The sequence below is a fragment of the Misgurnus anguillicaudatus genome, chromosome 15, assembly GCF_027580225.2.
Source record: "Misgurnus anguillicaudatus chromosome 15, ASM2758022v2, whole genome shotgun sequence".
In the NCBI taxonomy this organism is placed as follows: Eukaryota; Metazoa; Chordata; class Actinopteri; order Cypriniformes; family Cobitidae; genus Misgurnus; species Misgurnus anguillicaudatus.
Window position 1 is genome coordinate 32743409 of NC_073351.2, and position 26718 is coordinate 32770126.

A 26718-nucleotide genomic window follows, 5' to 3' on the forward strand; every position below is an offset into this window, starting at 1 on the left:
GAGGTCTTCGGTCATAAGCTGTATGTTGTTCTCAGGCCTTACAGAACATTCATAAAATGTTCCAGTTTATATCACAATATGGTTTATTTGTTGGAAATGTATAGTTTATATATATTAATTAAATAGCCATGTGGCAATGCTGGCTATTAAACATTTCTTGAGAAATGAAAGATAAACTTAAAAAGTATTTTTATTTGTAAAAGATACAATTTCAAACACAGCTTCTTATTTTGTAACGCTTGAGTTACTTAAAGAATTACTCCACTTTCTTAAAAAAAATCCTAATAATTTACTTACCCCCATGTCATCAAAGTTAGTTATGTCTTTCTTTGTTCAGTCGAGAAAAAAATTAAGTTTTTTGAGAAAAACATTCCAGGATATTTCTCATTTTAATAGACTTTATTGGACCCCAACAGTTTACAGTTTAAATGCAGTTTCTTGTCTTGCACCAGCCGTGTGATGAGCCAGCGCAACCTCACGTAATTGCGTAATCATGTGGAAAGGTCACGCGTTACATATGGGAAATGCACACTTGCGGACCATTTTAAACAATAAAATGACACAAAGACATTAATTAGTATCATTCAACATACAACAACGTTTGAACGGTCCTCTGTCTCCACACTTGTAAACACTGGGGCGTAATTTCACATTAAAACTGCAATTTTAAACTGAACTGGGGTCCAATAAAGTCTATTAAATTAAGAAAAATCCTGGAATGTTTTTCTTAAAAAAACGTAATTTCTTCTCGACCGAACAAAGACAGTCATCAACACCTTGGATGACATGGGGGTGAGTAATTTATCTGGATTATCTTTTAAGAAAATGGAGTAATGCTTTAAAACAGTAAAACTAATGCACACTTTGTCTCAAAAATCAAATTGTATGAGCCAAGTCTTGTAGCTGTACATATAAAGCTATAAATACTGTATATACACATTACTACATGATTTTAATTATGTGGTAGGTTTAACTAAATAAAGCAGTCCTTCCCAATAATCATATATACTGTAGTGTATAGATTATACCTGTATCATTCACACGTTTGACCATACATATTGTCATACAAACCATCCCTGCTGTTCTGAAAAAGACCTGATTCACATGTACCGACCCTAACGAACCACAAATCCTGAAAATATCACCTGGATCTCGAGTGCTATTGCAGAGAGAGAGGTGCATGGAGGTTAAAGAGGACAGGCGAGTGAAAAGACAAGTCAATACATTGAGTCAGGTTTTATTTTCCTGATTTACACTGCAGCTCAACGGACCGTTGAAGCGGCAAGGAAAGGATTTTAAAAATGAGGAAAGATCAAATGGTGGAAGAAAAGCAAGCTGTTACCCACAACCGGATGACAACACCTTCCAATAAATATTATTTATTCTGTATTTTATTGGATTAACCGTCTTTTAATTCTGTTAGAAAAGAGATGGAAATACAGGCATCATAAAACTTCATTCCCCCTGTGTGTCACCCATTTATGGGTGATAGGGGTCACGCTATCAAAACTAATGAGATTTGAGTCAATGTTTGCAGTCACCGATCTATAGATCACATAACTTCATCTGTCCAGATTTACTATGGTAAAATGCTGGTGGTTCTCCCCAGCTTGAATTTTTGTGAGTTATTGTCTAAATTGTCTTTTGGAGGAATGTAAGTTTGTGAAGGTTATTTAATGGAAATTAAATGTAACATCCCAAACTGATATCCTATACTAACTCACATTCAGTCACTTTTACCCGGTAGTTTTTGTCAGTGGGTAAGATTTAGTGAGGTGGGTGTGGTTTTAGTGTACGCATTAAAACTTGAATTCAACGATTTGCACGAGTAGATTACATACAAAGTCAATGCCGAGACGTGAATAAACTCAAATTTGTGCGGGCGATGTGAATGGCGTGAATTGGGCCAAGTGATTGCCACTCGCCTCAAACGCGTTATAAAATTAAACTCGAGCTGAACATTTTCCTGATCCAACGTTTAGCCAGCAAGTCATATTTAGTGAACAGACGCTTTGCGTTTGGTGTGTACGCCCCATAAGGCTGTTTATCCTCCAGAAAAACCCAAAACCTGCAAATATATGCAGATTTATGTTAAAGTATACATATTTTTACAAGATGTAATATAAGTCTCAAGTGTGCCTAGAATGTGTCTGTGAAGTTTTAAATCCAAATACCCCACATATCATTTATTGTAGCCAATGTCCAAAATTGCCCCTATTTGGGTGGGAGTTACTGCTCCGAACTCACTTACCAACAGACAATAAGCGCTCTTGGTTAATAATATATGTGATTCCTGTGGATACAGTCTGAGACAATAGTAATTTAAGTCGCATTCACACTATAATGTATTAACAGATACATTTTTTTGGGTAAAATGAACCAGGCAGTCAGTTGCTATGGGCGGGGCTTTGTTTGTGTGACATCACATTAACAAAAGAATCAAAATAGCATTTCTAATGAGACTGCTTTGGTTTAACCTGTTGAAAAGCACCCCCAATCTGACCCAAACCATGAAAAGACCTACTTTCACTAAAAGGGTTGTTTTTACTAAACCATTTAGAGTATACGCATATATGGACACTTTGAACTTTATTTTCCGGGTTTCAAAATTATTTTAAGTTAAAAATTAAAAAAGTTAGAGAGGCTGAAGTACTTTTTTATTATTAAAAAACTTAATGATAAATATGTGTGTGAAACCTAGAAATGCAATGATCCCCGAGCCACAAGTCTAAAGAAGTTTTGTTTCACGTTTCAGCCCCAAAATTTGGTTTTTGTAAGACTAGTGACTTTTCTAAGTGCCAGTCAGCCCCCAAAATAAAAGTATTTTGTTTACATTCATACACGTTCGTTCTTATTATTATTTATCCTTATGTTAGCATATAAAATGCAGTTTACACACCAGGCAATAAAAACATCACACAAAGATCGTTGGATTCATTATCATTAATTGGCTACATGTTCTGTCTATCATTATTTGTTAATGATATTAATAGTCGTCAGATTGTATATTAGATTCTATTACAAGACGTGCATGCGAAATCTGCTGTAAACAACCGACTATATATCTATATTTCATGGATTATATGCATTTGTGGACAAAAATGGTCATTGGATGTATTTTATTGGAGAGTTTTTATGGGTTATTCACACATTTGAAACAGACTGGATTCGATTCGCGATCGTTATATCAACACAAAGGTAAGAAGTCCCGTTTATATTTTGCATGTTGTCAACCGGACTTCTTTCACAAAATACTACATTTCAAAACAGAGACCATACACTGATGCTAATCCCGTAGACCAGTGGTTCCCAAACTTTTTCAGCATCCGGCCCCCCTTGTGTACGGTGCATTCCTTCAGGGCCCCCCAAAGAAAATTTGTGACAAAAAACTGTTCTAAAACTCAACATATTAATTAAAAAAAAATTAATTCTACAAAAAAGTAGTGCTTTTGGTTAGTAGCCTTATTTTTTTAGGTTTAATTACACAAAATTCATGATAAATTAACGTATTTCATAAAATGTCATAAAACTGCGGCCCCCCTGGCACCATCTCGCGGCCCCCCTGGGGGCCCCGGCCCCCAGTTTGAAAACCACTGCCGTAGACCTTTGAAACGATATATAGTAATGTTAATATTATTAATGTCTGTAGACAGTAGGCTATATAGATATTGTTAGCAGCGTTAAAAAAAACTGACATCATCCCGCCCATAAATTAGTGCGCGTCGAGAGGTTAAAAGGGATTAAAAATAAAGGAGAGGATGATTTTTTTATTGTAGGGTTGTTGTGTGGTAAGATATGTGCAGAGGAGAAAAACTAAACCGTTGTTTATGTGAGACTGTGTCAAGGATTTCTTCTGATTATTCTGTCTGCTATGACATGTGAGTGGTTTGACAGTAATTTCTTTTCATTTTCATTCAATTTTCATTTAAAGACAAATGCTGTTTGCTGCGCATCTGTGGCCATCATTAATTATTTACATTGTATGTGATTATGTATATTAAGGTATATAAAAATGAAATGTGTTTATGTTAACTCTTCTTTCATGTGATGCATTCAACAACAGAAAGCACTGAATTATATGTGTGTATGTAACACTTGTGAGTTGCTCTGTGTGTGTGTGCGCGCGTAGCTTTGAGTTTCAACCCTGCAGGTCTGCTTCTATTTTTAGTGATTTGCTTCATCCCTCTTCTCTTTCTTTCCTCCTATATCTTCCTTTAATGAATCTTCTTTAACCTTACTGCCCTCCAGCTCAACACAAAAGCAGAATCCACATTTTGTTCCTTGCTCATTCCGACACAAAGTTTATTTACATCTTGCATCATTTATTTTAATATCTGTATATGATGGTGGTAAAATCTATCCAATTTATTTTCAGTTTATAAATCATCTAGAAAGGCGACTCAACATACCTCTTCTTTATTTTGAGTTTGGTGCACGTGGGAAATCAAATATTGTTATGAGTACTAAACAAGTTTTATGACTCAATCTAAATCTGTTTCTCTCTTCATTTCTCATTTTCAGTCATTTCTCATGCCTATCCTCTAAGTACATGTGTCCCGGGGTCCCCGCCGTGATGAGTAACCTGCTTGCCAACATCAACGCCTACTTCGCTCACACCACCACTGCAACCACCAACATCTCCGCCACGGACCGATTCGCCGCATCCAACTTCGGAGTGAGTCGCAATCGTCTACTCTAGGATGGACAGATGGATTTTTGCATAAATTATATATATATGCTATATGGATTTTTTATTTTAATGAAGTAATAAATGTCCAGATAAAAAAGCAGATGAATAAATAAATAATGAATGTTATTTAAGTATACTGACTGTAGTCAGTAAACAGTTTTGTTTTTATGTCTTTTGTTGTTATGCAGAGGGAGAAGTTTGTGAAACTCCTGGATCAGCTTCATAATTCTCTAAGGATTGACCTCTCCAAATATCGGGTGAGTAAAAGTAACATTTGCAGACAGAAGATCTTGAGACGTCAGGTCCTACAGATGGATCTTCTGTTTCAGTCACTTCTACTGTGATTGAAAGGAAATCTCGTATCTTTTATTCATTGCTATGGAGATAATTAAACCTCTCCATCACTTTTAGTGATCCCACCATCATTTACAATGCCATTTACGATCTCTTCACAGAACGCAAGCCGATGTGCATTAACTTTAGATAGCAACAATATGTGTGACTGAAAATTTGAAAGATTATGCTTGAATTTTGTTGCTGTACTTACCAAATAATTGCATTGTCTCTTTAAATACACATAAGGGAAATATATACAGTGATATCTGTCTTCTATGGGGCTGTTTGTGCATGTTTTACTCCATGACTTCCAGCATTCTCTCATAAGCTGGGTTTTCATCATCCCGAGTTTATGCACATTTTGAAGTATCGCCTAAGAAACGAGTGATGGAAACGCCAGATTTCTAATAAAAATCCCTTTATTCGCAAAAAAAAGTTTTTTCGCTGCCTTGAGGTGGTTTTTGACTTCTGCGAAAAATAGTAAATGTAAAATTGAAACATATTTGCCAAATAAAAAGTGTGGCCCGCCAATCATTTTTATCTTAACTAAGAATAATAGTCAACTTTATAATTGTTAAAATTCTGAAATAAGACTCAATGACGTATGCAGCCTGGAAATGCGACCTCCGGAGGCTGCAGCCTTCGGATTGAGAAACGACTATAGTCTGATTTAAATTCAGCGTGGTTACTTTTACCTTTCCACTGTACATGACAAATGACAGCCGAAACGACGGAAAGTGAGTCAGAAAGGGGCTGCCAACCATCTGTGGGTGCAATTCGAGCTTTGGATGCGTTAAAGAAAATAAACTTATGCGGCTTCACCGCATGTGACACGGCGACCGGAAGTGATGTATTTCAGTGTGTTCCAATCAAAACTGTGTGCAAAGTAAAAATTATTAATTATTTTTTGTTTCACTTTATCAGTAATACTTGAATACTTTAAAAACGATTGATTACTGTTAAGTAAATTATTAACTATAAATATATTCGTAGATTAAAGGTTCTCTCCCATGACAGATTTATGATTAAACTACAATTTAATTACGACTACCACTAGGGGGCGAACTCCCGACAGTTATATCTGTAATGTACAACGGAAAGGCTGTTTAGCCTATATATCTTTAAAATATAAAAAAGAAAACATGTAGTGCAATTTTAGTCATTAGGAGTGGCTATATGTTGTGAATACTTGACATGTAACAATTAATGAAAGTTAAACAGTTATAAACAAAATATGTTTAAGAGTGTTGATCTTTTACACTTTTACTATTAACATTTGACTCTTACATGTTGCAATTGTTTCTAAATATTAATAAAGAAAATATGAGTTTTCAGTAATTAAAAGGCAACACACTGGATACAAGAAGTGTGCACTTGTTTTGAAAATGCATGCTTTTTAATATGTTTTTTTTATATAGGGGAGAGCGGGGTATGTTGTCACACTTTTCACACTGTCTAACATTTACTGAGCACCATACATCAAAATGGTATAAATCTCATACCAAATGAAAGAAGGAAGTCTTGGGCACATATGTTGTATTCATAACATCTTTATATCTTATCTCATTACAGAGTTGTAGACTGTTGAATAGTGACTGTGCACTTGTGACAATTTGCCCCATCGGAGGGTAAGTTGTCACACTAGGGCGGGTAAGTTGTCACACTAGATTATCTAAAAATAAGAACACAACTACTTAATTGTGAATATTGATTATAATTTTTAAACTCAAACCAAACTGGAAATATAAACATCCGTGCCTGGAGAATCTGGAAAAACAATTATTTCAATCCAAATAATGCACATTTCAATTAAGTGGCAAGACCACTTTACTTTGAACTTTGGTTCAAATGTTCTATGGCTTTCACATAAAACCAGATAACTGAATGGAACGCTGCAGATAACTTGCTTAACTTAACATGTTTAACCTCTGAACAAAACAGATGCCCTGTATGACTAATAGGACTCATCTCCAGAATCACAATTCTGACACACATAAATTGCCTGGCCTGAGGTGCAAGCATCATGGGCCCAATTGTTGCATTTTACACATTTTACCCAGGTCTCCTTTGGACGACTCTTTGAAAATGGCTCTACACAGACGAGGCAGAAGCACTCTTCATCATCTGATGATGACTCTTGCATGATTTTTCTTCTTTTAGCTGCCTTGTTTTTCATATGTCAAGATTTATGCTTACCTTTCTTTTGAAACAGCTTTTTGCTAGATTGAGGCTTATTCATTTCTATAACATGTTTAATTAGCATGTTAGATGTTTTTTTTTGTACAGGGGCAAGTTGTCAGATGTGACGACTTGCCCCAAAGTCATTGAGACAACTTGCCCCATACTTACTTGTGTGCTAATGTTGTCTAAATCTCAAGTTTAGCTCATCATATCACTTTATCTAAAGTATCAAAAGACTGGTTTCGGTCTCCTCTATTTTGTGCAAAATAATCATTTTAAACATTCACACCTAACAAAGTTGTATTGCATAAAATGTAAAGTGTTTTTTTTTTTACTTTTTAAGCAGAAAAATAAGAAAATTGTGCTAACCTCAGATTACAGTGATCTTGACCACATGTGAACAGGAAGTTCACTATAGAAGAAGAAGTCACATAAAGTGGCTATTTGATTTTTGAGATAGAGCCTCTAGTGTTGGAGTTATTAACAGTGTGACAACTTACCCGTGTGACAACTTACCCCGCTCTCCCCTACTATAGCAAAAGTAACAAAAACAACAACAACACACATATATATATATATATATATATATATGGTCAAAGTATGGTCAAAATATGGGTAAAAGTTTGGCCGGCCCTCGTCATATTTACAATTTTAAAATCTGCCCCCCGAAGAAGAGTAGTTGAAGACCCCTGTGGTACATATTAGGACCTTTTTTAAGGGTACTGCCCCAGCGACAGATTTTGTACATTTATTTTTAAAAGTGCAGGCTGTTTACCTAGCTAACTCAGGAGAAAGCGACTCATCTTAAAGGGAACACAGTAGTGCGTATTGTTAGCCTAGAAATCTAGACGCACCCTAGCGGCCGCAAAATATATTTGCTGCCAGGGTCTAGTCTAGGCACTCACAATACACTTAACAGCTCCAAAAACCAAAATTTGGTCAGGCCAATCACATCGTGTGTAGCGTCTGTGGGGCGGGCTTAACATGATGACGACAGAGCTGCCTGCGACGGTTCCTACTTGAAAACAAAGAATGGCTGCTGCTGCTGGCGAACAGCTTTCTTTTGAAGCGGCTTTGGCCGCGACTCTGGAGGACTTAGACTTATGTTTTTCTTTGAGTGAAGAGCAAATAACCCTACTGAAGTCCTTTTTAAGCAAGAAAGATGTGTTTGGAGTTTTGCCGACTGGTTACGGTAAAAGTTTGATATACCAATTAGCTCCACTGGTGGGGAAACGCATGGGACTCATACGTCACCTTCTTCGTTGCTCTGATTGGTCATAGCGCTATCCTATTGCGTGCAGAGGCATTTTGAGGGACAACCTTATATCCCGCCCCTTGCATTGAGCCGTTTGTGTAAAGAGTTGCCAGACCTTACATCTTGATGTAGGTCTGGCTAACCAGGCTAGCGTATTGTGTCAGAATAGTAAAAACTTGGATCTTGGTGTTAGCTCCTTTTGTACTATTGCCTCCCTATGATGATTTTTTAATCTTTTAAGTTACTTTGGAAAAAATTGTATGCTAAATGCCTAAATGTAAACCCACTTGACTCGTCTAGCTGTATCAGCTAACGTTGTTTTTACCATATATGGGGCTCGACGTCGCCGCAATGCCCTTGCTGTTAGTGCCTGCATCAAAAATTTGGCATTAATTTTTCTGTGCACAGCATTTAGTTTGCCAATTACAAGCTGCACTGCTAGTAAATTTATAACTTGCTCAATCTTAACTAAATGCAGTCCTGTTTCCATTTTCTAAGCATGCTTTGTTTTATTTACTGTTGGTTACTAGGTACCAAAGTCATTCGCTAGAACAACTTAATTTAGTTGTTTTATTTTCTTGCAAATTGTAAAAAGATTTGCTTCATGTTTGGATGGAAACCCCACTGTAGACTGTGTGGTCCGTCTTTGGGCTATACAGCACTGAAAGTGACAGTAAACCCACTGACACACACACACACACACACACTGCTACACACAGACCCGCACTGAAGTGTCAAGCGTTTAGGGGATTGTGTGCTCTTGTTACCTGCTGCTGTCTGCCGGCAGCTTCCAGGCAACATGCACTGACAGTAAAACACTCTGGATCTGGAGGACTCGGTGGATTTGACTGTAATGAAATTCTGAAAGCAAAGTGAATTTGGTCTCCTTACAGCTTGGACGGGTTTGGCCGAAGCACATCCGTGGCGTTTTAGCTCTTCTTCTTTATTAGATAAATTTTCACGAGCTGATGGGTCGTCTACATCATACAGCGGATATATTACACACAAACACTTAAGCTACTTCATCCAGAACTTCATAAAACACCAGACACACTCTACACCGGCAGCCCAACCACAAAGTCTGTTTTTTGTGTTATTGAAGATACAGTGAATGTGGAAATGTGATTCGGTTCTGAGAGAGCCACCAGCATCAGTTTGATAGAAAAGGGGGCGGGTAGAGCTGGCTCTGGTTGACAAAATGTTGTGTGTATCTCCTGTAGAGACCTTTAGACGTTCGGATGATTTTTCATCAAAGCTCGACGATGATTGTGACACACGGTTTAATGAACTCTCACCTGAGCAGTCTGTTACCAGTCTGCCTGAAGCCTGCACCATATGTTCATGTTTCCCATTTTCTCTGACGTTCACACACATTTGGTCACAGTCTGTCCTAACTTGTGAATATGAACTGCTATTGGCAATGTTTATATTGTATCTTTGCATGCTCTCTTTTGGTGTTATCATTTGCTCCATTTTCATTACCCTTTAAATTCACAACAGTTTCAAATAAACTCCCATATATCGCAAAACGGTTTTATATATGGAATGGAAACCAGATCCCGGCGTGCATAAAATTCACATGGTCATTGTTTAAATATGACACAGCATGTTTGCTTGAAAGAAAAGATAGATAAGGTGTGTTTAACTTCATGTGGCACCATAAGAACCAACAAGCGCTTTTTGAAATGACTTGGCACGAGACAACAAAATTACGCTTTAGTCATAATTTCAGTTAACTCTTTCCCCGCCATTGACAAGTTATCTCGTCAATTAAGAGAAAACGCTTCCCTGCCAATCAGCTCGTTTACATGCACACCAATAATGCGATTATTTCCAATAATGCGAGTAAGGTCTTAATTGCAGTAAGATGTTTACATGACTGGAGCTAACTTCTTCACTCCGGTTTACATGCAGTTTTTATTTTTGGATTATTCACACATAGCCCAATGCAGAGCACAAATTTTGAACTCACATATATGGTCCACTGTTTTAATTTACTTGCGTTAAATGACAAACACGTTGTTATGGATGTATTTCATTATCCGGTGCGGTGATGAAGATATAAATATGACAGTGCCTGTAAAGGGCGTTCACATGATATAAAAATATAGTTTTAAAAATCGTTTTATATTAAAGATAATAGCAGAGTTCACACAACAACTATAACTATAGGGATTTTGGCACATGATGAACGATAAACCATTGACAGCCAATCAAATCTATTTGAACTTAAAAAGTGCACGCGCACTTAAAATGCAGTAGAAAGCTCATTCATTGCTGAGGTTATAACATAAAATTACCTCAGGTATCCAGAGCTGATGCATGTTGCTGTAAAATTTTTCTACCACACTGACTACGCCAAAAGGTTAGATATTATTAGACACTACTACATTCATTGTTTAGTTACGCAAAACGCAGCGAGTTGAGGACATCTGCTGGTTTCCCGCTGTGTAAATGCAACAAGAACCGCATACATTCAGTGACATGTAAACAATTTCAAAAAAGTTTTTATCACAAGAAATATCCAATATTAGGTAATGCCGCGCTCGTTGAGCGGATTAGCATGAAGTTATCATTATGATGTGGTCACTAATATATTTATCGTTATAATTATCGTTACAATGTCCCTTAAAGCTTTTATACACTGCTGTCGTGTTATTTGAGCTGTTTCTGAATGAAGACAGACTGCTGACAGCGAGTCGTGTTGGCAGAGTTCATGTAAAACTTCCTAATGTCAAGTTTAAAACGAATTTGTGCTTAAGGTGCGTGACTAAAACACACGCGCACTTCAGTTAGTGCGGTATAAATGCGATTAAAGCGTTTACATGGACGCATACTGCGATTATAAACGGCGTACGCCACCTCTTCTAATGCGATTATACTTACTGCGATTATGAGCTTAATCGCATTATTTTTATCGAATTATTGCGTTTACATGAGGTAAAGTATAATCGCAGTATTGACAAAATCCCATTATAATCGCATTATTGGTGTGCATGTAAACGAGCTCAATGATGAGTTTTTACGACAATCCAAATTTCCGCTATTTTCCACTAGGTGGCGCACTTATAAAACACTATAGCATGTACGGATCCAAAAACTGATCTGCATCTGACCTCTAAGAAGATTCAAATTATGCAATTATCTCAGCTTTTTGTTCAAAATTTGGTATTTTTGAAGAAACTTACCCATATTTGGGAGGTGATAAAAGAGTACAAATGAAAATAGGATGAAACTTTTTTTTAAAGCAGAAGGTCTGTTCTTTCATTTGATATATTTTATGTTTATATATTCAAAGAAGAAACTTTTCTGGAAGGCATTAAACTTTTGTGAAAAAACAAAAAAATGCTGGCCCTGCCTAGCAAATTTTAAAAAATGCTGGCGGGAAAAGAGTTAATGAAAGGCGTCATTTCAAAAAAGTTGTTTTCGACATTTAAAAATATAAAGCTGAAGTTTTGCATTACGTCATTGTAACTTTGAAGCATTAAATCTTCAAAATATACGGTCATGCGGCACATCGTTGTAAAGGTTAGACTTTCGGGATTCCATTAAGCGCACACACAAAGCATAATATGATTTTTAGCGGTCATAAAACTGTAATTTAGTTGTTAGTTACCTGAACCGGGCGGCGCTGATTTAGGATATTTACTTACCTTCAAAATCTTCCCTTTATCCGCTTCGGTGAAATTGTCCAAAACAAATTGTTCATAAATCCCCAAAAGTCCAAGGAAATGGAATATCCAAGCCTTTTAATCCAAAACGATTTGTTCATCTCACAATCTTGACGTTTCTGACCGAATTACGATATAAATAGTGTATACAATTAGTTCACTAACAGACATTCGTTCGAATCTCACTTTTCATTCACGATTTATAATTAATATATTTGGATGTCACATTTTTTGTGCTACGTCTGAGGAACAAATACGCCCCCTTGTGGAATTTCAGTCGTTCCATAAGAGGCTACAACACTGCCGGGAAAAGAGTTGATGAAAGGTGTCTTTTCGCAATATTTTTTTTTCGACATTTAGCAAATAAGGCTGAAGTTTTGTGCAAATCTTGAATGGAATTGCAGCTATAGTACGAAAATTTTAGTAGTCTGAACTAGAGACAAAGTTATAGTGAACAAAATCACCACGGTTATCAATACTATCATGGTTTTGTGACCAATTTTTTAGAAATGGCACGAGACAACAAAATTACGCTTTAGTCATAATTTCAGTTAACTCTTTCCCCGCCATTGACAAGTTATCTCGTCAATTAAGAGAAAACGCTTCCCTGGCAATGATGAGTTTTTACGACAATCCAAATTTCCGCTATTTTCCACTAGGTGGCGCACTTATAAAACACTGTAGCATCTACGGATCCAAAAACTGATCTGCCTCTGACCTCTAAGAAGATTCAAATTATGCAATTATCTCAGCTTTATGTTCAAAATTTGAAACTTACCCATATTTGGGAGGTGATAAAAGAGCACAAATGCTGGCGGGAAAAGAGTTAATGAAAGACGTCATTTCAAAATAGTTTTTTTTCCACATTTAAAAAATAAAGCGGAAGTTTTGCGCAAATCTTCCAAGAGAAAAAGCTTTCCTGCCAATGGCCATTTTTTACGGCAATCCAAATTTCCGCTATTTTCCACTAGGTGGCGCACTTATAAAACACTATAGCATCTACGGATCCAAAAACAGTAAAAACTCTGTGTACGTTTTGATCATCCATTGAGATGTTTACTGTGTCTGCGGGGGTTCGTGACTTGTGTCACGGCTAGCATTGCCAATCATAGCTTACATCAACTTTTACTAGAAGTGATTTTAAATGGATTAACATGCCAAACGTTACCTGTCGAGTAGAAACTTTGCGACTGAGGCCTCAGTGGGAAGCCCAACCTGTGCTTTTAGTGCACGCCAGCGTGTGAAATATTCAAAAATACTTTCTTCATGGTCCTTTCTCTTCTTATCATACAATTTGTAAACACTTTTTCTCTTGCGACCCTCAGACATTTTGAAAAAACACGGTTAGAACGCAAGCTTCAATGAATGGCTGAAATCGTAGCCCACCACACATAAACACCTGAAAGTGTGCATGCGCAGAAAGCGAACCTAGGGACGAGCATGTACGACGGCCGTACGTAAACATATCACCAGAATGATTGACAACTAGGATGACCAATAGTCTTGATGATCCACCCAGAAAAAGAAAATTTCAGTTAAACGGTAATAAAAAAAATGACGCTGTAATATTTTTATCATGGTTAACCATAAAACCTGTTACATCTCTGAACCAATACTTACAATACAACATCAATTTCAGTACTGAGCTAAACACACAAACATGAAGTAGTAGGTCATCCGGGTACGTTTTGCCTACTGTTTTTCGAAATACTATTAATTCTGACATACTTCGCATACTAATTTTTGCCTACTATAAAGTATGAAAGTAGGCGAATTCAGACGCAGTGTCTTTTCTTTGTTGTTATTGACAAACAGCTTTCTCTCTCTCTAAATAATTTGAGATCCGCGGTGGAACAGAAGGCGAGCGTCCCGGCGGCCTGTGACTCTTTAACTTTGATTAAATCGCCTTGAGTGATTGTCAATCACTTGCCTCATTCTTACAGAACAAAAGTCAAATCATTACATAACCGTCCCTACACAAAACTCATTGACATTTCAAACCCATCAACTTGATTTAATGATCATCAGATTGACAACTCCTCCTCCAGCATGCTTTCTTCAGAGAGCGCTGCGTGTTTGTAGCACACGTGGGGTCGTCTGTGGCATCTGTGCATGCATGGCCTCTATTGTTACACTTGATGCAAAATATACCGTATTTCTTCACGGTACGGCGAGCAGGTTGATAGCTTTACAACCGGAGAACACATTTTCTCTGTCTCGTCTGGCTTTTGCTCGTCGGCTAAATTGTGATATATTTTGTCATTGATGCTCATGACGATGGCTTGGGTTATTAATGTTACCGCCCAGGACAATGCTGCTGGGTGGTGAACAAAAAAGCATGACATTGGCATATATTCAACCATCTGCCTCTCTGCCAAACCCTTTAAAATCATATGAAATATTAACAGGTGAAGAAGCCACTGTTTAGAGATGCAGTATTTCAGACAGATCTCATTAGACCTTCTGCACCACCACAGACCCAAATAAAGTCTGATTTAAGATTAATGCATTTATAATGCTTTAGAAAGCAATCGCCTATGTGGACAGCATGGTAACATACTGGGATTGTACTGAATTGAAGTTAAAGTGAAAGAAAGAATGACTGCTGTGATTTTTCTCATTTTTAATTTTAAGGTATTTTTCATCTCTTATTTAACAAATCTGAATACACATCTTTTTTAATATATACATATAATGTTGATTTTGAAAAATATCCTTGATAAACGTCTTCACCAAAGATGCATTAAATCGAATTTAAAATGTCTCAGATGACATTATAAAGGTTTCAACCAATGTTTTCTGCATATGCATCTCTTAGATGTAAATGTTCTGATGATTGAATGACAGCTCCTGGTAGTCTGTGGTAATTGCTTTTGAAAATTGAGTTTTGCCATCATGAATAAAACAGAGTCTGAAAATAAATCAAAACACAAGGCATATTGCAATTATTATAATTTTTGATGTAACTTGTGGTTTTGTCAGCATTTTTCATCAATTAAATCTCTGATGAACAAAAATATTTTTTATTTTTTATTTTATTTTATTAAACTTTATGTTCAGTGCCAAATACTGTATGAACCATAGCTGTCAACCCACACGTTTACCATTCTTCTCCGCCATCATCTTGTTTAAATAATTTCCCGTATTTCTCCCGTATTTTTAATCTTTCTATAAAAAAAGATTATGGCCGTATTTGATGTTTGCTACATGCACCTCTGGTAAAGAAGGCAGCAGTATATATAACATATAACTCAAATGACACCCGCCAATCAAAAAGAAGAAAATCTTCCCGAGGGAGGGTGGAGGATGATGAGCTGTGCACAAAACTACAACCGCCATGCATGTTTAGTGCGCACGGTAATATATAGGGCCCTATTTTAACGATCTGAAACGCAAGTGTGAAGCGCAAAACGCAAGTGACTTTGTGGGCGGATCTTGGGCGCTGTTGCTATTTTCCCAGCGGGAAAAATGACTCTTGCGCCAGGCGCAAATCAATAAGGGGTTGGTCTGAAGTAAGTTCATTATTCATAGGTGTGGTTTGGGCGTCAAATAAACCAATCAGAACGTCATCCAACATTCTCTTTAAATGCAAGTGCGCAAGTTCCATGGCGGGTTGATATTATTATGACGGATTTACCAGGCACACGCAAGGAGCGGTTCACAGCCGAGGAGACCCACGTTCTTGTAAGAGCAGTCAAAGACAGAGAAGTTGTTTTGTATGGGGATGGGAGAAACCCGCCAAAATCAGCGTCGGTTAAACAGGCGTGGGAGGAAATAGCCACAATTGTCTGGAGACGGGGGAATCCCAAGCTTGCCAGCATAAATCGGGCACGCCGTGTAACGGGAGGTGGATCTGCCTCTACACAGGACCTGACGCCAGCAGAGGACATCGCTGCGTCCACCCCCACCGCTGACTTTAGGCTAGTTTTTTTTTGGTCAGTGGCGCAATTGTTTTTTGAAACTGCAAAATAGCATCAGGGATGTTTTGCGCCGGAACACGCCTCCTTTTTTGCGCTGAACCGCTCAGGAAGCGCAAGTTCATTCCCTAGTTTGCTGACGTGTGTCTGTGGAGGGAAAAACCCGCTGTGCGCCGGTGCAAAATACGAATGATACATAATCGAAATCTTTCTTTTTTTTATATTATTTTGAACAGAGACCAATAAGATCAAAAGCATGCAAATAAGATCAGAAAAAGAAAATGGCGATATACAACGCCAGCCTATCCTACAAAAGCTATTATAATTAGAGATGCATCGATATTAAATTTATTTCACAGATACCGAGAGCCAATTATTCAGACTAATATCTGTCTATACCGATGCTTATAACCGAATGTGTAAAAATTTGCTTTTATTGACCAATACCGATTATTGGCCGATATATCAGTGCATCCCTAATTACAATAGTAGATAATGATAGTTACAACAATAAATAAATAAATAAATAACATGTGAGCCATCAGTCCTTCCAGAAAAACGCAGAGTTTTTTTGTGATTGTCTCGGGCAAAAATCCTTGATCTTGCGGCACGTTTTCTAAAAAAATTGTGATGGAATATGCGGACATTTATACAATTCTATGCGATGAAATTGCGGGAACTTGCCAAAATTGTGGGAACTTGCAAAAACTGTGCAAACTTTCAAAAACAAGTTTGCAGCTTTTCATTGATGTTCATGTCGCGTAATTATGTCACTTCCTAACGTTTCCATGACAACAGGGGACATGGCTGTGCTTGTGTGAAGTAAATGCAACTTTCTGCTAAGATATATATGATTTTTTGCTACAAAAATGCAGGGATTATGAAATCATGCAAGCCCTGCATATTTTGCGAACAGAAATCTGCAATTTATGCGTTGAAAGTGTGGCGTATTTAAAAAAATGTGGTCCCTGCATAAATATGCAGACTTTATGCATTGAATCGTGCGATTGCATAAACCATTTTGAGATTTTGATTTAATCATTTATCTAATATTTTTATGAATCATTAAATTATCCTTAAAATCAGATTACTTGACAATGACATTAATGTAAAAAAATGTGTAGAAATGCAGAGAAGTCTCATTTTTCTGTGTGTGTGTGTGTTTGCAGGATAACTTCCCAGCTGGAAATCCAGAGAGACTCCAGGACCTCAAATCCACAGTCGACCTGTTAACCAGCATTACCTTTTTCAGGATGAAGGTACACACACACACACACACACACACACACACACACACACACACAAATGTTGGTGTATGTGGTTCACGGGGACATCTCCATAGACGCAATGCATTTTATACTGTCCAAACTGTTATATTCTTTTCCCCTAACCTACCCCAATACCTCCATGTCACAAAAACCTGTTGCCAGTCTTTAATCTATGAAAAACTACCATTTAGTATGTTTTTTTAGCTTTTCCATTTATGGGGACACTCTCTGTGTCCCCGTAAACTATGTGTATAGCATAATAAACATGTCATTATACACTATTCATTTTCTCGTAAACCACAGAGAACACACACATATTTACACAGAAATGAAAGTGTGTGACTCAGCAACACCATGAATCAAATAGATGTAAACACACACAATTAAAAGACTTCATGCATTGAATGACAAAAGGGATTTCTTGAAGATAAATTATGAATGAAAACATCAGGGGTTCTCCTGTTGTTAATGTGATCTGGCACTGCGAGACGTTCCCGCATTAAACAGAAGAATATATTAAACAACAGCCAAACTCCTGATATCAAATCGCTGAATATTCCCGAGAGATATAATCTTATACATCTCATCTTATATACATTTTATATATGTCATGAAGAAATATCCAGATATTTCACCCCATTCATTAAAAATAAATCCTAATGCTTTACACAGCTTTTAAGATAATTGTCATGAAAATGTCAGAGTGCCAAAAGTCCGAAAATGAGCTCAGATTTTGGGTTTGGTCTGTAATATAAACTGCACATATACTTGACAGGTTCAAGGCTTCTTGGCCTCTCCAGTTTTGTATTTCTGATGTATTTAAGTTACATATTGACAGAATCATGTATTGATTGTTAAATGAGCTTTTCTGATGAGAGTCCTACATTAAAACATGTTTCACTTCAGCAGGCACAGATAAAGGTGAATATTAATGAAAATATTGCCATAGATTGTTTTCAAATACGTTCAGCTTCATCAGGTTTAATATAAAACCGCGTTGCTTTACTATCAGTAATTAAACATGTTCTAGTAGCACTGCAGGGTTTCAATGATTTCGCTTTTGTTTGCATAAAATAAAACATCTTGCTCTTGAAGTACAATAACAAAACCTGGCTTGTTTTGGGCTCCTATAGTAATCAAATTTTCTTTGACATTGTATGAGGGAGGATACGGGTCTTTAAGATTTCTCTGAATATATTTTCCATCTGCGGGTAAACAGAGTAAATGTGTTTGGTGAATCACACGAGAAAACACAATAGGAAATTATGAAGGTGCATCTGTTGATGACATGATACTGTAGCAGTGATGAGGATGCGATTGCTCTTCATTATACGGAGGTGAATTCTCTGTTGTGCAGTTAAGATCGCATTTTAATAAATGACAAGTTATTGCAATTGCAGGTCAATATATGTTGTAAAAAAGCCTTCATATCCAATACGGAGAAGAAACTGAGATTGATTTTTTTTGCTCTTTCTCCTCCCAGGCTATTAGTTTATTTTTTATTTTTTAGTTCATTTGCCCTTCAATTTTGTCACAGTCAGTGCATGCAGAGATCTGTGTTGAAGGTGTTTTGGGCTCTGCCAGATTAGCAGATAGATAATAGATACCGTATTAGTTTAACTTAAACATTAAAGTTGAACATGTTAAAGATTTAGAAAGCTTTAAATCTGAACATTAGCTTTTATTCATATACCAGGTTTTTATTTAAAGCAACACGTAAGGGATATATATATAGTTGTAGAGACTCAAACAGTACAGTTTGTGCAAATCCAGTGTTGTAGTTTAGTCCGAGTCAAGATCAAGACCAGAGATCGAGCCCGAGTCAGGACCAAGACCAGAGATCAAGTGTCGAGTCCGAGTCAAGACCAAGACCAGAGATCAAGTGTCGAGTCCGAGTCAAGACCAAGACCAGAGATCAAGTGTCGAGTCCGAGTCAAGACCAAGACCAAAGATCAAGTGTCGAGTCCGAGTCAAGACCAAGACCAGAGATCAAGTGTCGAGTTCGAGTCAAGACCAAGACCAGAGATCAAGTGTCGAGTCCGAGCCAAGACCAGAGATCAAGTGGCGAGTCCATACCAAGACCAGAGATCAAGTGCCGAGTCAAGACCAAGACCAGAGATTGAGTGTCGAGTCCGAGTTAAGAGCAGAGATCGAGTGTCGAGTCTGAGTCACGACATAGACCAGAGATTAAGTGTCAAAGTCCAAGTCAAGACCAGAGATTGAGTGTCGAGTGAGTCAAGGCCAAAGGTCGAGTCTGAGTCAAGACCCAGACCAGAGATCAAGTGTCGAGTCTGAGTCAAGATCAAGACCAGAGATCGAGTTAGAGTCAAGACCTAGACCAAAGATTGAGTGTTGAGTTCAAGTCAAGACCAAGAGCAAATATTGAGTCCAAGTCAAGATTAGAGATCAAGTGTCAAGTCCAAGTCAAGACCAAGACCAGAGATTGGTTGTCGAGTCAGAGTCAAGACCAGGGATCGAGTGTCGAGTCTGAGTCAAGACCAGGGATCGAGTCCGAGTCAAGACCAAAATCAGAGATCGAGTGTCAAGTTCAGAGATTGAGTCAAGACCAGAGATCAAGTATAGAGTTTGAGTCAAGAACAAGACCAGAGATCAAGTGTCTAGTCCAAGTCAAGACCAAGACCAACTCGAGTCCGAGTCAAGACCAAGACCAGAGATTGAGTGTCGAGTCCGAGTCAAGACCAGAGATCAAGTGTCGAGTCTCAAGACCAGAGATCAAGTATTGAGTCAGAATCAAGACCAAGACCAGAGATCAAGTGTCAAGTCAGAGTCAAGACCAGAGATCGAGTGTTGAGTCCGATTCAAGACCAGAGATTGAGTCAGAGTCAAGACCAAGACCAGTTATCGAGTGTCAAGTCTGATTCAAGACCAAAGATTGAGTGTCAAATCCGAGTCAAGACCAAGACCAGAGATCGAGTCCGAGTCAAGACCAAGACCAGAGGTCACGTGTCGTATACAAGTCAAGACCAAGACCAGAAATGCAGTGATTCTTTTAGTAAACTAGTATTACTAAATGTCTCAACTTGAAGTAACAATTAGGATGTAAGCTTACACACATTCAAGATGTAAGGGAGATATTTTATTATAACAATGTGTGTCAATTAAAAATGAAAATTAAACACAGTTTTTAAAGACTATAGCATTACATTTCTAAGACTCAGGCACACGAATACTGTATAATTATATTCAAAAATATTTGTCTTTTATCATCCCAAGGCTAGATGTCTTTTTTGATTTTGACCCACATACAGATTGGATTGCCTCTGAACTTTAAGCATTTAAAAGTGTATGAGCGTTGCTAAGTAGACCGAGGCGCATTAGGAAATGATTGCAAGAAACACGCACAGCTCTGTCAGTTTATTATCAAAAAGAGCTTTGTTGCTTTAATGAGTGACAGCTAAGCAGGCAAATCAGTGAAGTACACAGCCGTTACAATGCATTATGGGTAATGAAAGAGTGCCCCCCTTATCCCCATGCTCTAAAACACACAACGCTCAGAGGAATGGGACATAAATAGGGATGCACCGATATGGACATTTTGGCCGATACCGATAACCGATAACTCTTTATATTTGGGGGCCGATAACCGATATATATAGGCCGATAAATATTCATATTATTTTCACAATGAAAAACTCCCAGACCGCGGACATCTTGTCTTTGCGCTAGACTAGCATACTCTTCTTAAGCCCGCAACACGTGTCATCTTTGTGCTATGTCACAGAAAGCACCAATCAAAACTTCACATGGCCAGCAATGAGCAAGTGAAGTGGTTCAACAAACCAAAATAATCCATCATTTATCGGCTTTCATTTATCGGCCTAATTTTGCTATCAGACCGATAACCGATAATATTAAAAATAAGCAGTTATCGGCCGATAACGATATGTCGGCCGATATATCGTGCATCCCTAGACACTAAGTTAGTTAAATAGACACAAAGAAGCACATAAATAAATAGATTCTCATTTTATTACTTTACATTTACTGTAGACCTACTTTCTTACAACATCACCTGAGCATTTTAGCACTTCCGGTTCCATCGTCCAGAAGTCACTGGGATTTTGAATAGGGTTTTGGCTAAACTCCTTAAATTAGATCTTAGGTTAACAATAGCCTGTTATATTTTCATTTTTTTACTAAACGACATACAGTAAAGCACACAGTCGTCGCCATCTTGGTCCCGCAACCATGTGTGAAGCTGAGGTGTCTGGTTGTTGAAACCACACCCGCTTAGCTCAACCGTTTACCAGCCAGTCGATAAATTGCAGTTTAAACCACTTTTGTATTTGGCTTTATCAGAGAGATCGGCATGTTGACCCTCGCCTAGCCCTTTTTCATTTCAGTAGCTGTTTCACAGCGGGGAAAATAAGACAATTTCATGGCGACTTTAAACACCATCACGCATGAAAATTAACATGGGCATGAATGCAACATGGGCACAATTCCCAACAAACATTCATCCTCAGAGTATTTCCTTATCAGGGAAAATGTTTTAAAATGTGTTTAATAAAGTTTTAAAAAAGCTGTCCGAAGCTTGGTGGTGATGACGTTGATGTTGAGAGACTGTGGCGTACTTCGCTTGTAGCGTAAGGTTAAACCAAATGTCTATGGGAAAAAATAATGTTGTTTTTTTTTGGCGAGGGAACCAGTGTCCCGCTAACTTCCGGGTTGGCCTGCAAAAATATGTCATCCCGACAGCACTATATTAAAGCTTGCATAAGTGTGTCTGTGTGATTGCGTTTGTTATATCTGAGTCATTTTGTGTTGTAGGTACAGGAGTTGCAGAATCCTCCCAGGGCCAGTGCTGTAGTTAAGGATTGTGTTAAAGCATGTCTGGATTCAACATACAAGTACATTTTTGACAACTGTCATGAACTCTACAACCAGCTACTGGATCAGGTGAGAGCAGAGAAACAATCACATGTTGCTAAAAAATACATTCGGTGTCAAAACGCTGTTTATTTCACATGATTTTGCTATCTGCGTTTTTGTGTGTGTATGTGTATAAGCGGTGCCAACACAATCTCATGGCAGTTCATACGTACGGTATTTTACGAGGTGGCTAATTTATATTACCAAATTTCTGGACCACAGATCTGTTTTATCGTTCCAAACAAGCAGAGACTTGACAAATAAACTTAACCAACCAAATCACTTTTAACTTTAAATTGATCGCGGTCATTGGCATGAACATTGAGAATGAACATTAATGAATTAGTTCAATAAAATTGTATTTATATAGCGCTTTTCACAAAAATTGTTTCAAAGCAGCTTTACATTAATAGATGCTGGAGAAAACACAGAAAAATCGACGGAGAACATAAGCAGCAGAATACAGAGGCTAAGATTAAACTGTACTAGCGAGCGTAGTAATAATGTAACGCATAGGGTGCTAAGTTAAGCCAATGTCAGCTGACTCCCTAGGGGTTGAAAAAAACCCTAGGAGAAAAAATCCCCAGCACAAATGAGTAGATTTTACGGGGACAGCCAGTGGTCCTTGAGCAGACATCGGCTGGGCATCACGTTAAAGGATGGCCAGTAGATCAGTGGTGTGACCTTCACGGCAGCTAGAACTGGGTCTGTTAGTCTCATTGTCCTCGGGATTGAGGACGAGACAGGAAGAGAGAATCCTATCAGCGTAGGGGCCATTCGCATGTAATGCAACCCTCATACAGTATTGTGGTTTAATATCCGCTCGGTTCCAAACAGGCTAACTATTGCGGCATAAGTACATTACCCAGACGAGTTATGTAAATGCTTTGCTCCGTACAAGCTAACTATTGCGAGATAAGTACATTTACAAGTCAAATTATGTGAATGCTTTGTTAAAGAGAAATGTCTTAAGTTTAAATTAAAGTGATCGACTGTGTCTGATTCTCGGACATCAGTTGGCAAATTATTCCAGAGCTTAGGGGATAAGTAGGAAAAAGATGAAAGACATTCATATCTCTCAAGGTAAGAGAGCACTCGAGAGAGTCTCAGGAACCTATCAACACCAGGCGCGAGGCAAGTGTTTTTGCTAGTTTTAGCATGATGCAGTTACTGTATCATTTACACTTCCAGCGCCAAGTTGTTTAAATAGCAAATGCGTCTGTTCACCCATGAGCGTGGTGGTCTGAAAACAAGGTGTGTTTGGGCGCATTTGTTGGCGCATTGCTATTTGGAGGCAACTGAAAATGATTGCCCATTGACCAAATAAAACCTGGCCTAAAGTCAATGCCGCAGTATTTTTTATTGTTTTATTTAAAGGGTGCGTTAATAATATGCGCCTGTAGGTGGGTGCACAAAGCCGCGTTCTACACACACAGCGATACGCATCAGCACAAGAACTTGCCAAATATTTAAAAAATGAAAAGATTACAATGTAAAAGATTATTATTTTGTACATACAGATACGAATGTCTACATGTCACAATGGATAGTCATTGCATGTAACATAATGATCTATTTGCAGTAATGACAAATTAATTTGTTTATTTTTTGGAGAAGCGTCCATTCTTTGCTTCAGTCAGTCTTACGCTATGTAAATAACGAATCCGCCGTGCAACCGCAACTGGCTTTTAAAAGGAATGTGAAACTCTGATTGGTTTATTGCATGTTATGCCCAAAACACAACCATGAGAGAATAGTTAAAAGAATAGATACACCCAGGGTGCGATTTGTGAAAAAAACAGAGGGGGGGATGTTTTCATAGGCGTCGATTTCGGCGACGGTGGGTACCCACCATATTTCGTCATGAGTCATTTTGTACCCACCACTAGTTTTAACTTTTTTGACTGTTTTCAGTGGTTATGAAGAGCAATATGAGAGAGAAATTTGGTAATCATTGTCCGACCTAAACAAAAATTTATATTATAATATTATTATTATTTTTTATATATTTCTAATTAAAATATTTCTAATATTCAGAAATGCTCTCTCCGCTCACGAGCTCTGATTGGAACAAACCCGAACTTTACTGTCTGCTTAACTTGCGCAGAAACATAAAAATATAACCAGCTTTTCAAAATGGTTTTAAAACTAAACATTTATACTATTTTAGCACAAATTATGAGCTTATTGAAGATTTTTTATAATTCTTGACATAATGCGTCTCTGTCCACAGCACATTTCAAAACATTTTAATTCATAAAAATAAATCATGAGAACATGAACTCATCACTGCATTTGCAGGAATTGTAAAATCTTTTTTCATATTAACTCATGAATCAGCCTAACACAATATTTTTACTCTAATAGTTTATCTTTCCCCACACATATGAGCTGTGATCATGCACAACGAAAAAAACACGCAAGAATTAAATCTTGAATGGCAAAACTATATATATGTTAAACATTAAACATAAATATGAACAATGTATTGATTGCAAAGTTAAACCATTACAGTAGAAACTGTTTTAATGCTGCTTTTAAAGTAATAACATTAACTTTACACCGCGATGCTGAGCTACAGTGAAATGATAGAAAAGTCAGATGCATTATGTGTTAGTCACTTATTCTCATTTGCGCAAACTGTACGCGCCCGCGCCTCGCTAAACGCCTCATCGGCATTTATCATGTGTAACTTTGGCCATTCTCAGTGGTGTGACTGGGCCACTAACTCTGCTTCTCATCATAAACAGATACTCAGATTGTGATGTTTATTCCCGCTGTCTTAATATGCGGCTGAATATGCTGCATTTCATCGTTTCGACACACAGCTCCATAACCATCTCGCAAGTGTTGATAGGCTGGTCTAACCGGATCTGTAACCAATCAGATAGCGCCGTGGGCGGGACATTGATCAAGTCTTCAGAGTAGTGAATACAGAGAGGCTGCGCGGCAGCTGTATCAGAGCCAGCCAAAGTAGCGCATTTTAAAACAAAATTGACTTTAATCAAACCACGGATCCGTGATAAGTTTTGTGATCCGTCTCGCCACTAGTGTAGTAGCACTGCTTACTTTGAGGGGGGGATAAATTTATCCCCACCGGGGATAAAAATAATTAAGCAGAGGCAGGGATACATTGACCAGAAAGGGGGAAATCCCACGCATCCCCCCCGGCAAATCGCACCCTGGATACACCCCTGTTGGACCATGCACCTGGCCCGCCAACCCTTTTTTTCTGTCCTTAAACTACCCCTTTATTTTTATATTACGTTTGTGGATTGAATTAATGTGTTATTGTAATGTGTTCCCATTTGTTTAAATATTGTGGAAGACTCAAATATATCAATATTCTCGGGACATCTAGTCCTATGCAGTCATTATTTTGATATTTATCATAAAAACTGGTCAACTTTGCAGTTTAAAAATGCTGACACAGGAAATAATTTGACTGGATCTTTTTAGGGCATATACTGTAGTAATAAAGAGGAGGAAGCACAGCGAGGGACAATGTTCGCCAAGCGTAATGTACTCCTTAAAGCAATTCTCTGTGATCTCAGGCGTCAAAGCATCGCAGCCCATTTAGTGTGCTACTTGAATGATTCGCTATTGGTGTGTGCGTGTGTGTGTGTGTGTGTGTGTGTGTGTGTGTGTGTGTGTGTGTGTGTGTGTGTGTGTGTGTGTGTGTGTGTGTGTGTAATGTATGATGTGGACGGGCCGTGAGAAATCTTTTTGTCATGCCTGACTGTGGAGATCAGATCAAAGCGATGTTCTCATGAGAGGGTCAATGTCCACTCCATTGCTGGTGAACTGAAGTTTGCAAAGCTACAAGTTACATGTTTCAATTACCTAAAGTGAAGCTCTCTTTAAAAAATGGTATGAAAAGAGTTGAAGTTTGCTACAAGAAACAGAAATAGAATTGTTTCTGAAGAACTAAAATACTAAAATGCCACCCACTTTTTTGACATGAACTGTTCAATTGAATTTAGACTTTTCTAATGCCCAGTGGCGGGTTGTGACTGCTCATCCGAGGGGCGCAAATTCAAAATAAGTGTTCGACGTGTTGTGTGTTGCTTGCGATTTCAAAATATTTGTTTGTTGCGTCATATGAACCATGTGCATCAAGTGTTTTGTCAAAATAAGTGCCTGCTACACAGGCGTCAAAACCGTTTATGATAAAAGAGACGCTCACGTTCACAAAATACACGCTAGACACTCCCTTAACACTAAACTTTGATTACGCATGAGATTATGCGAATATCTGGCAAACGCGAGCGTCTCTTTTATCATAAACCCTTTAGACGCGTCTGCAGCAGGCACTTATTTTGACAAGACACGTGATGCACACAGGTCTCTCGACCCGCCAAACACATATTTCGAAAAAAGGAACCACACACATGATGAGCTACATACATGTTGAGACGAATTTAGTCACCGGCCGCCACTGTTAATGCCTCATATAAAAGAGAGAACAGTATTCATGCAAAAATGAGAGACAGCAACGTTAGCATTT

At 37.9% G+C, this 26718-nt stretch overlaps 1 protein-coding gene across 4 annotated transcripts in view; it reads left to right on the forward strand.

The window, feature by feature from the left end:
* Positions 1-26718, forward strand: part of LOC129418593 (protein unc-13 homolog C) — a 237743-nt gene that overhangs the window by 117357 nt on the left and 93668 nt on the right. For all 4 annotated transcript variants that reach the window (XM_073853802.1, XM_073853801.1, XM_073853803.1 and 1 more), the window contains 4 exons: positions 4522-4675; positions 4879-4947; positions 17220-17309; positions 22110-22238. In XM_073853802.1, coding sequence (XP_073709903.1) covers positions 4522-4675; positions 4879-4947; positions 17220-17309; positions 22110-22238 — 442 coding nt within the window. The remainder of the gene's footprint in view (positions 1-4521; positions 4676-4878; positions 4948-17219; positions 17310-22109; positions 22239-26718) is intronic.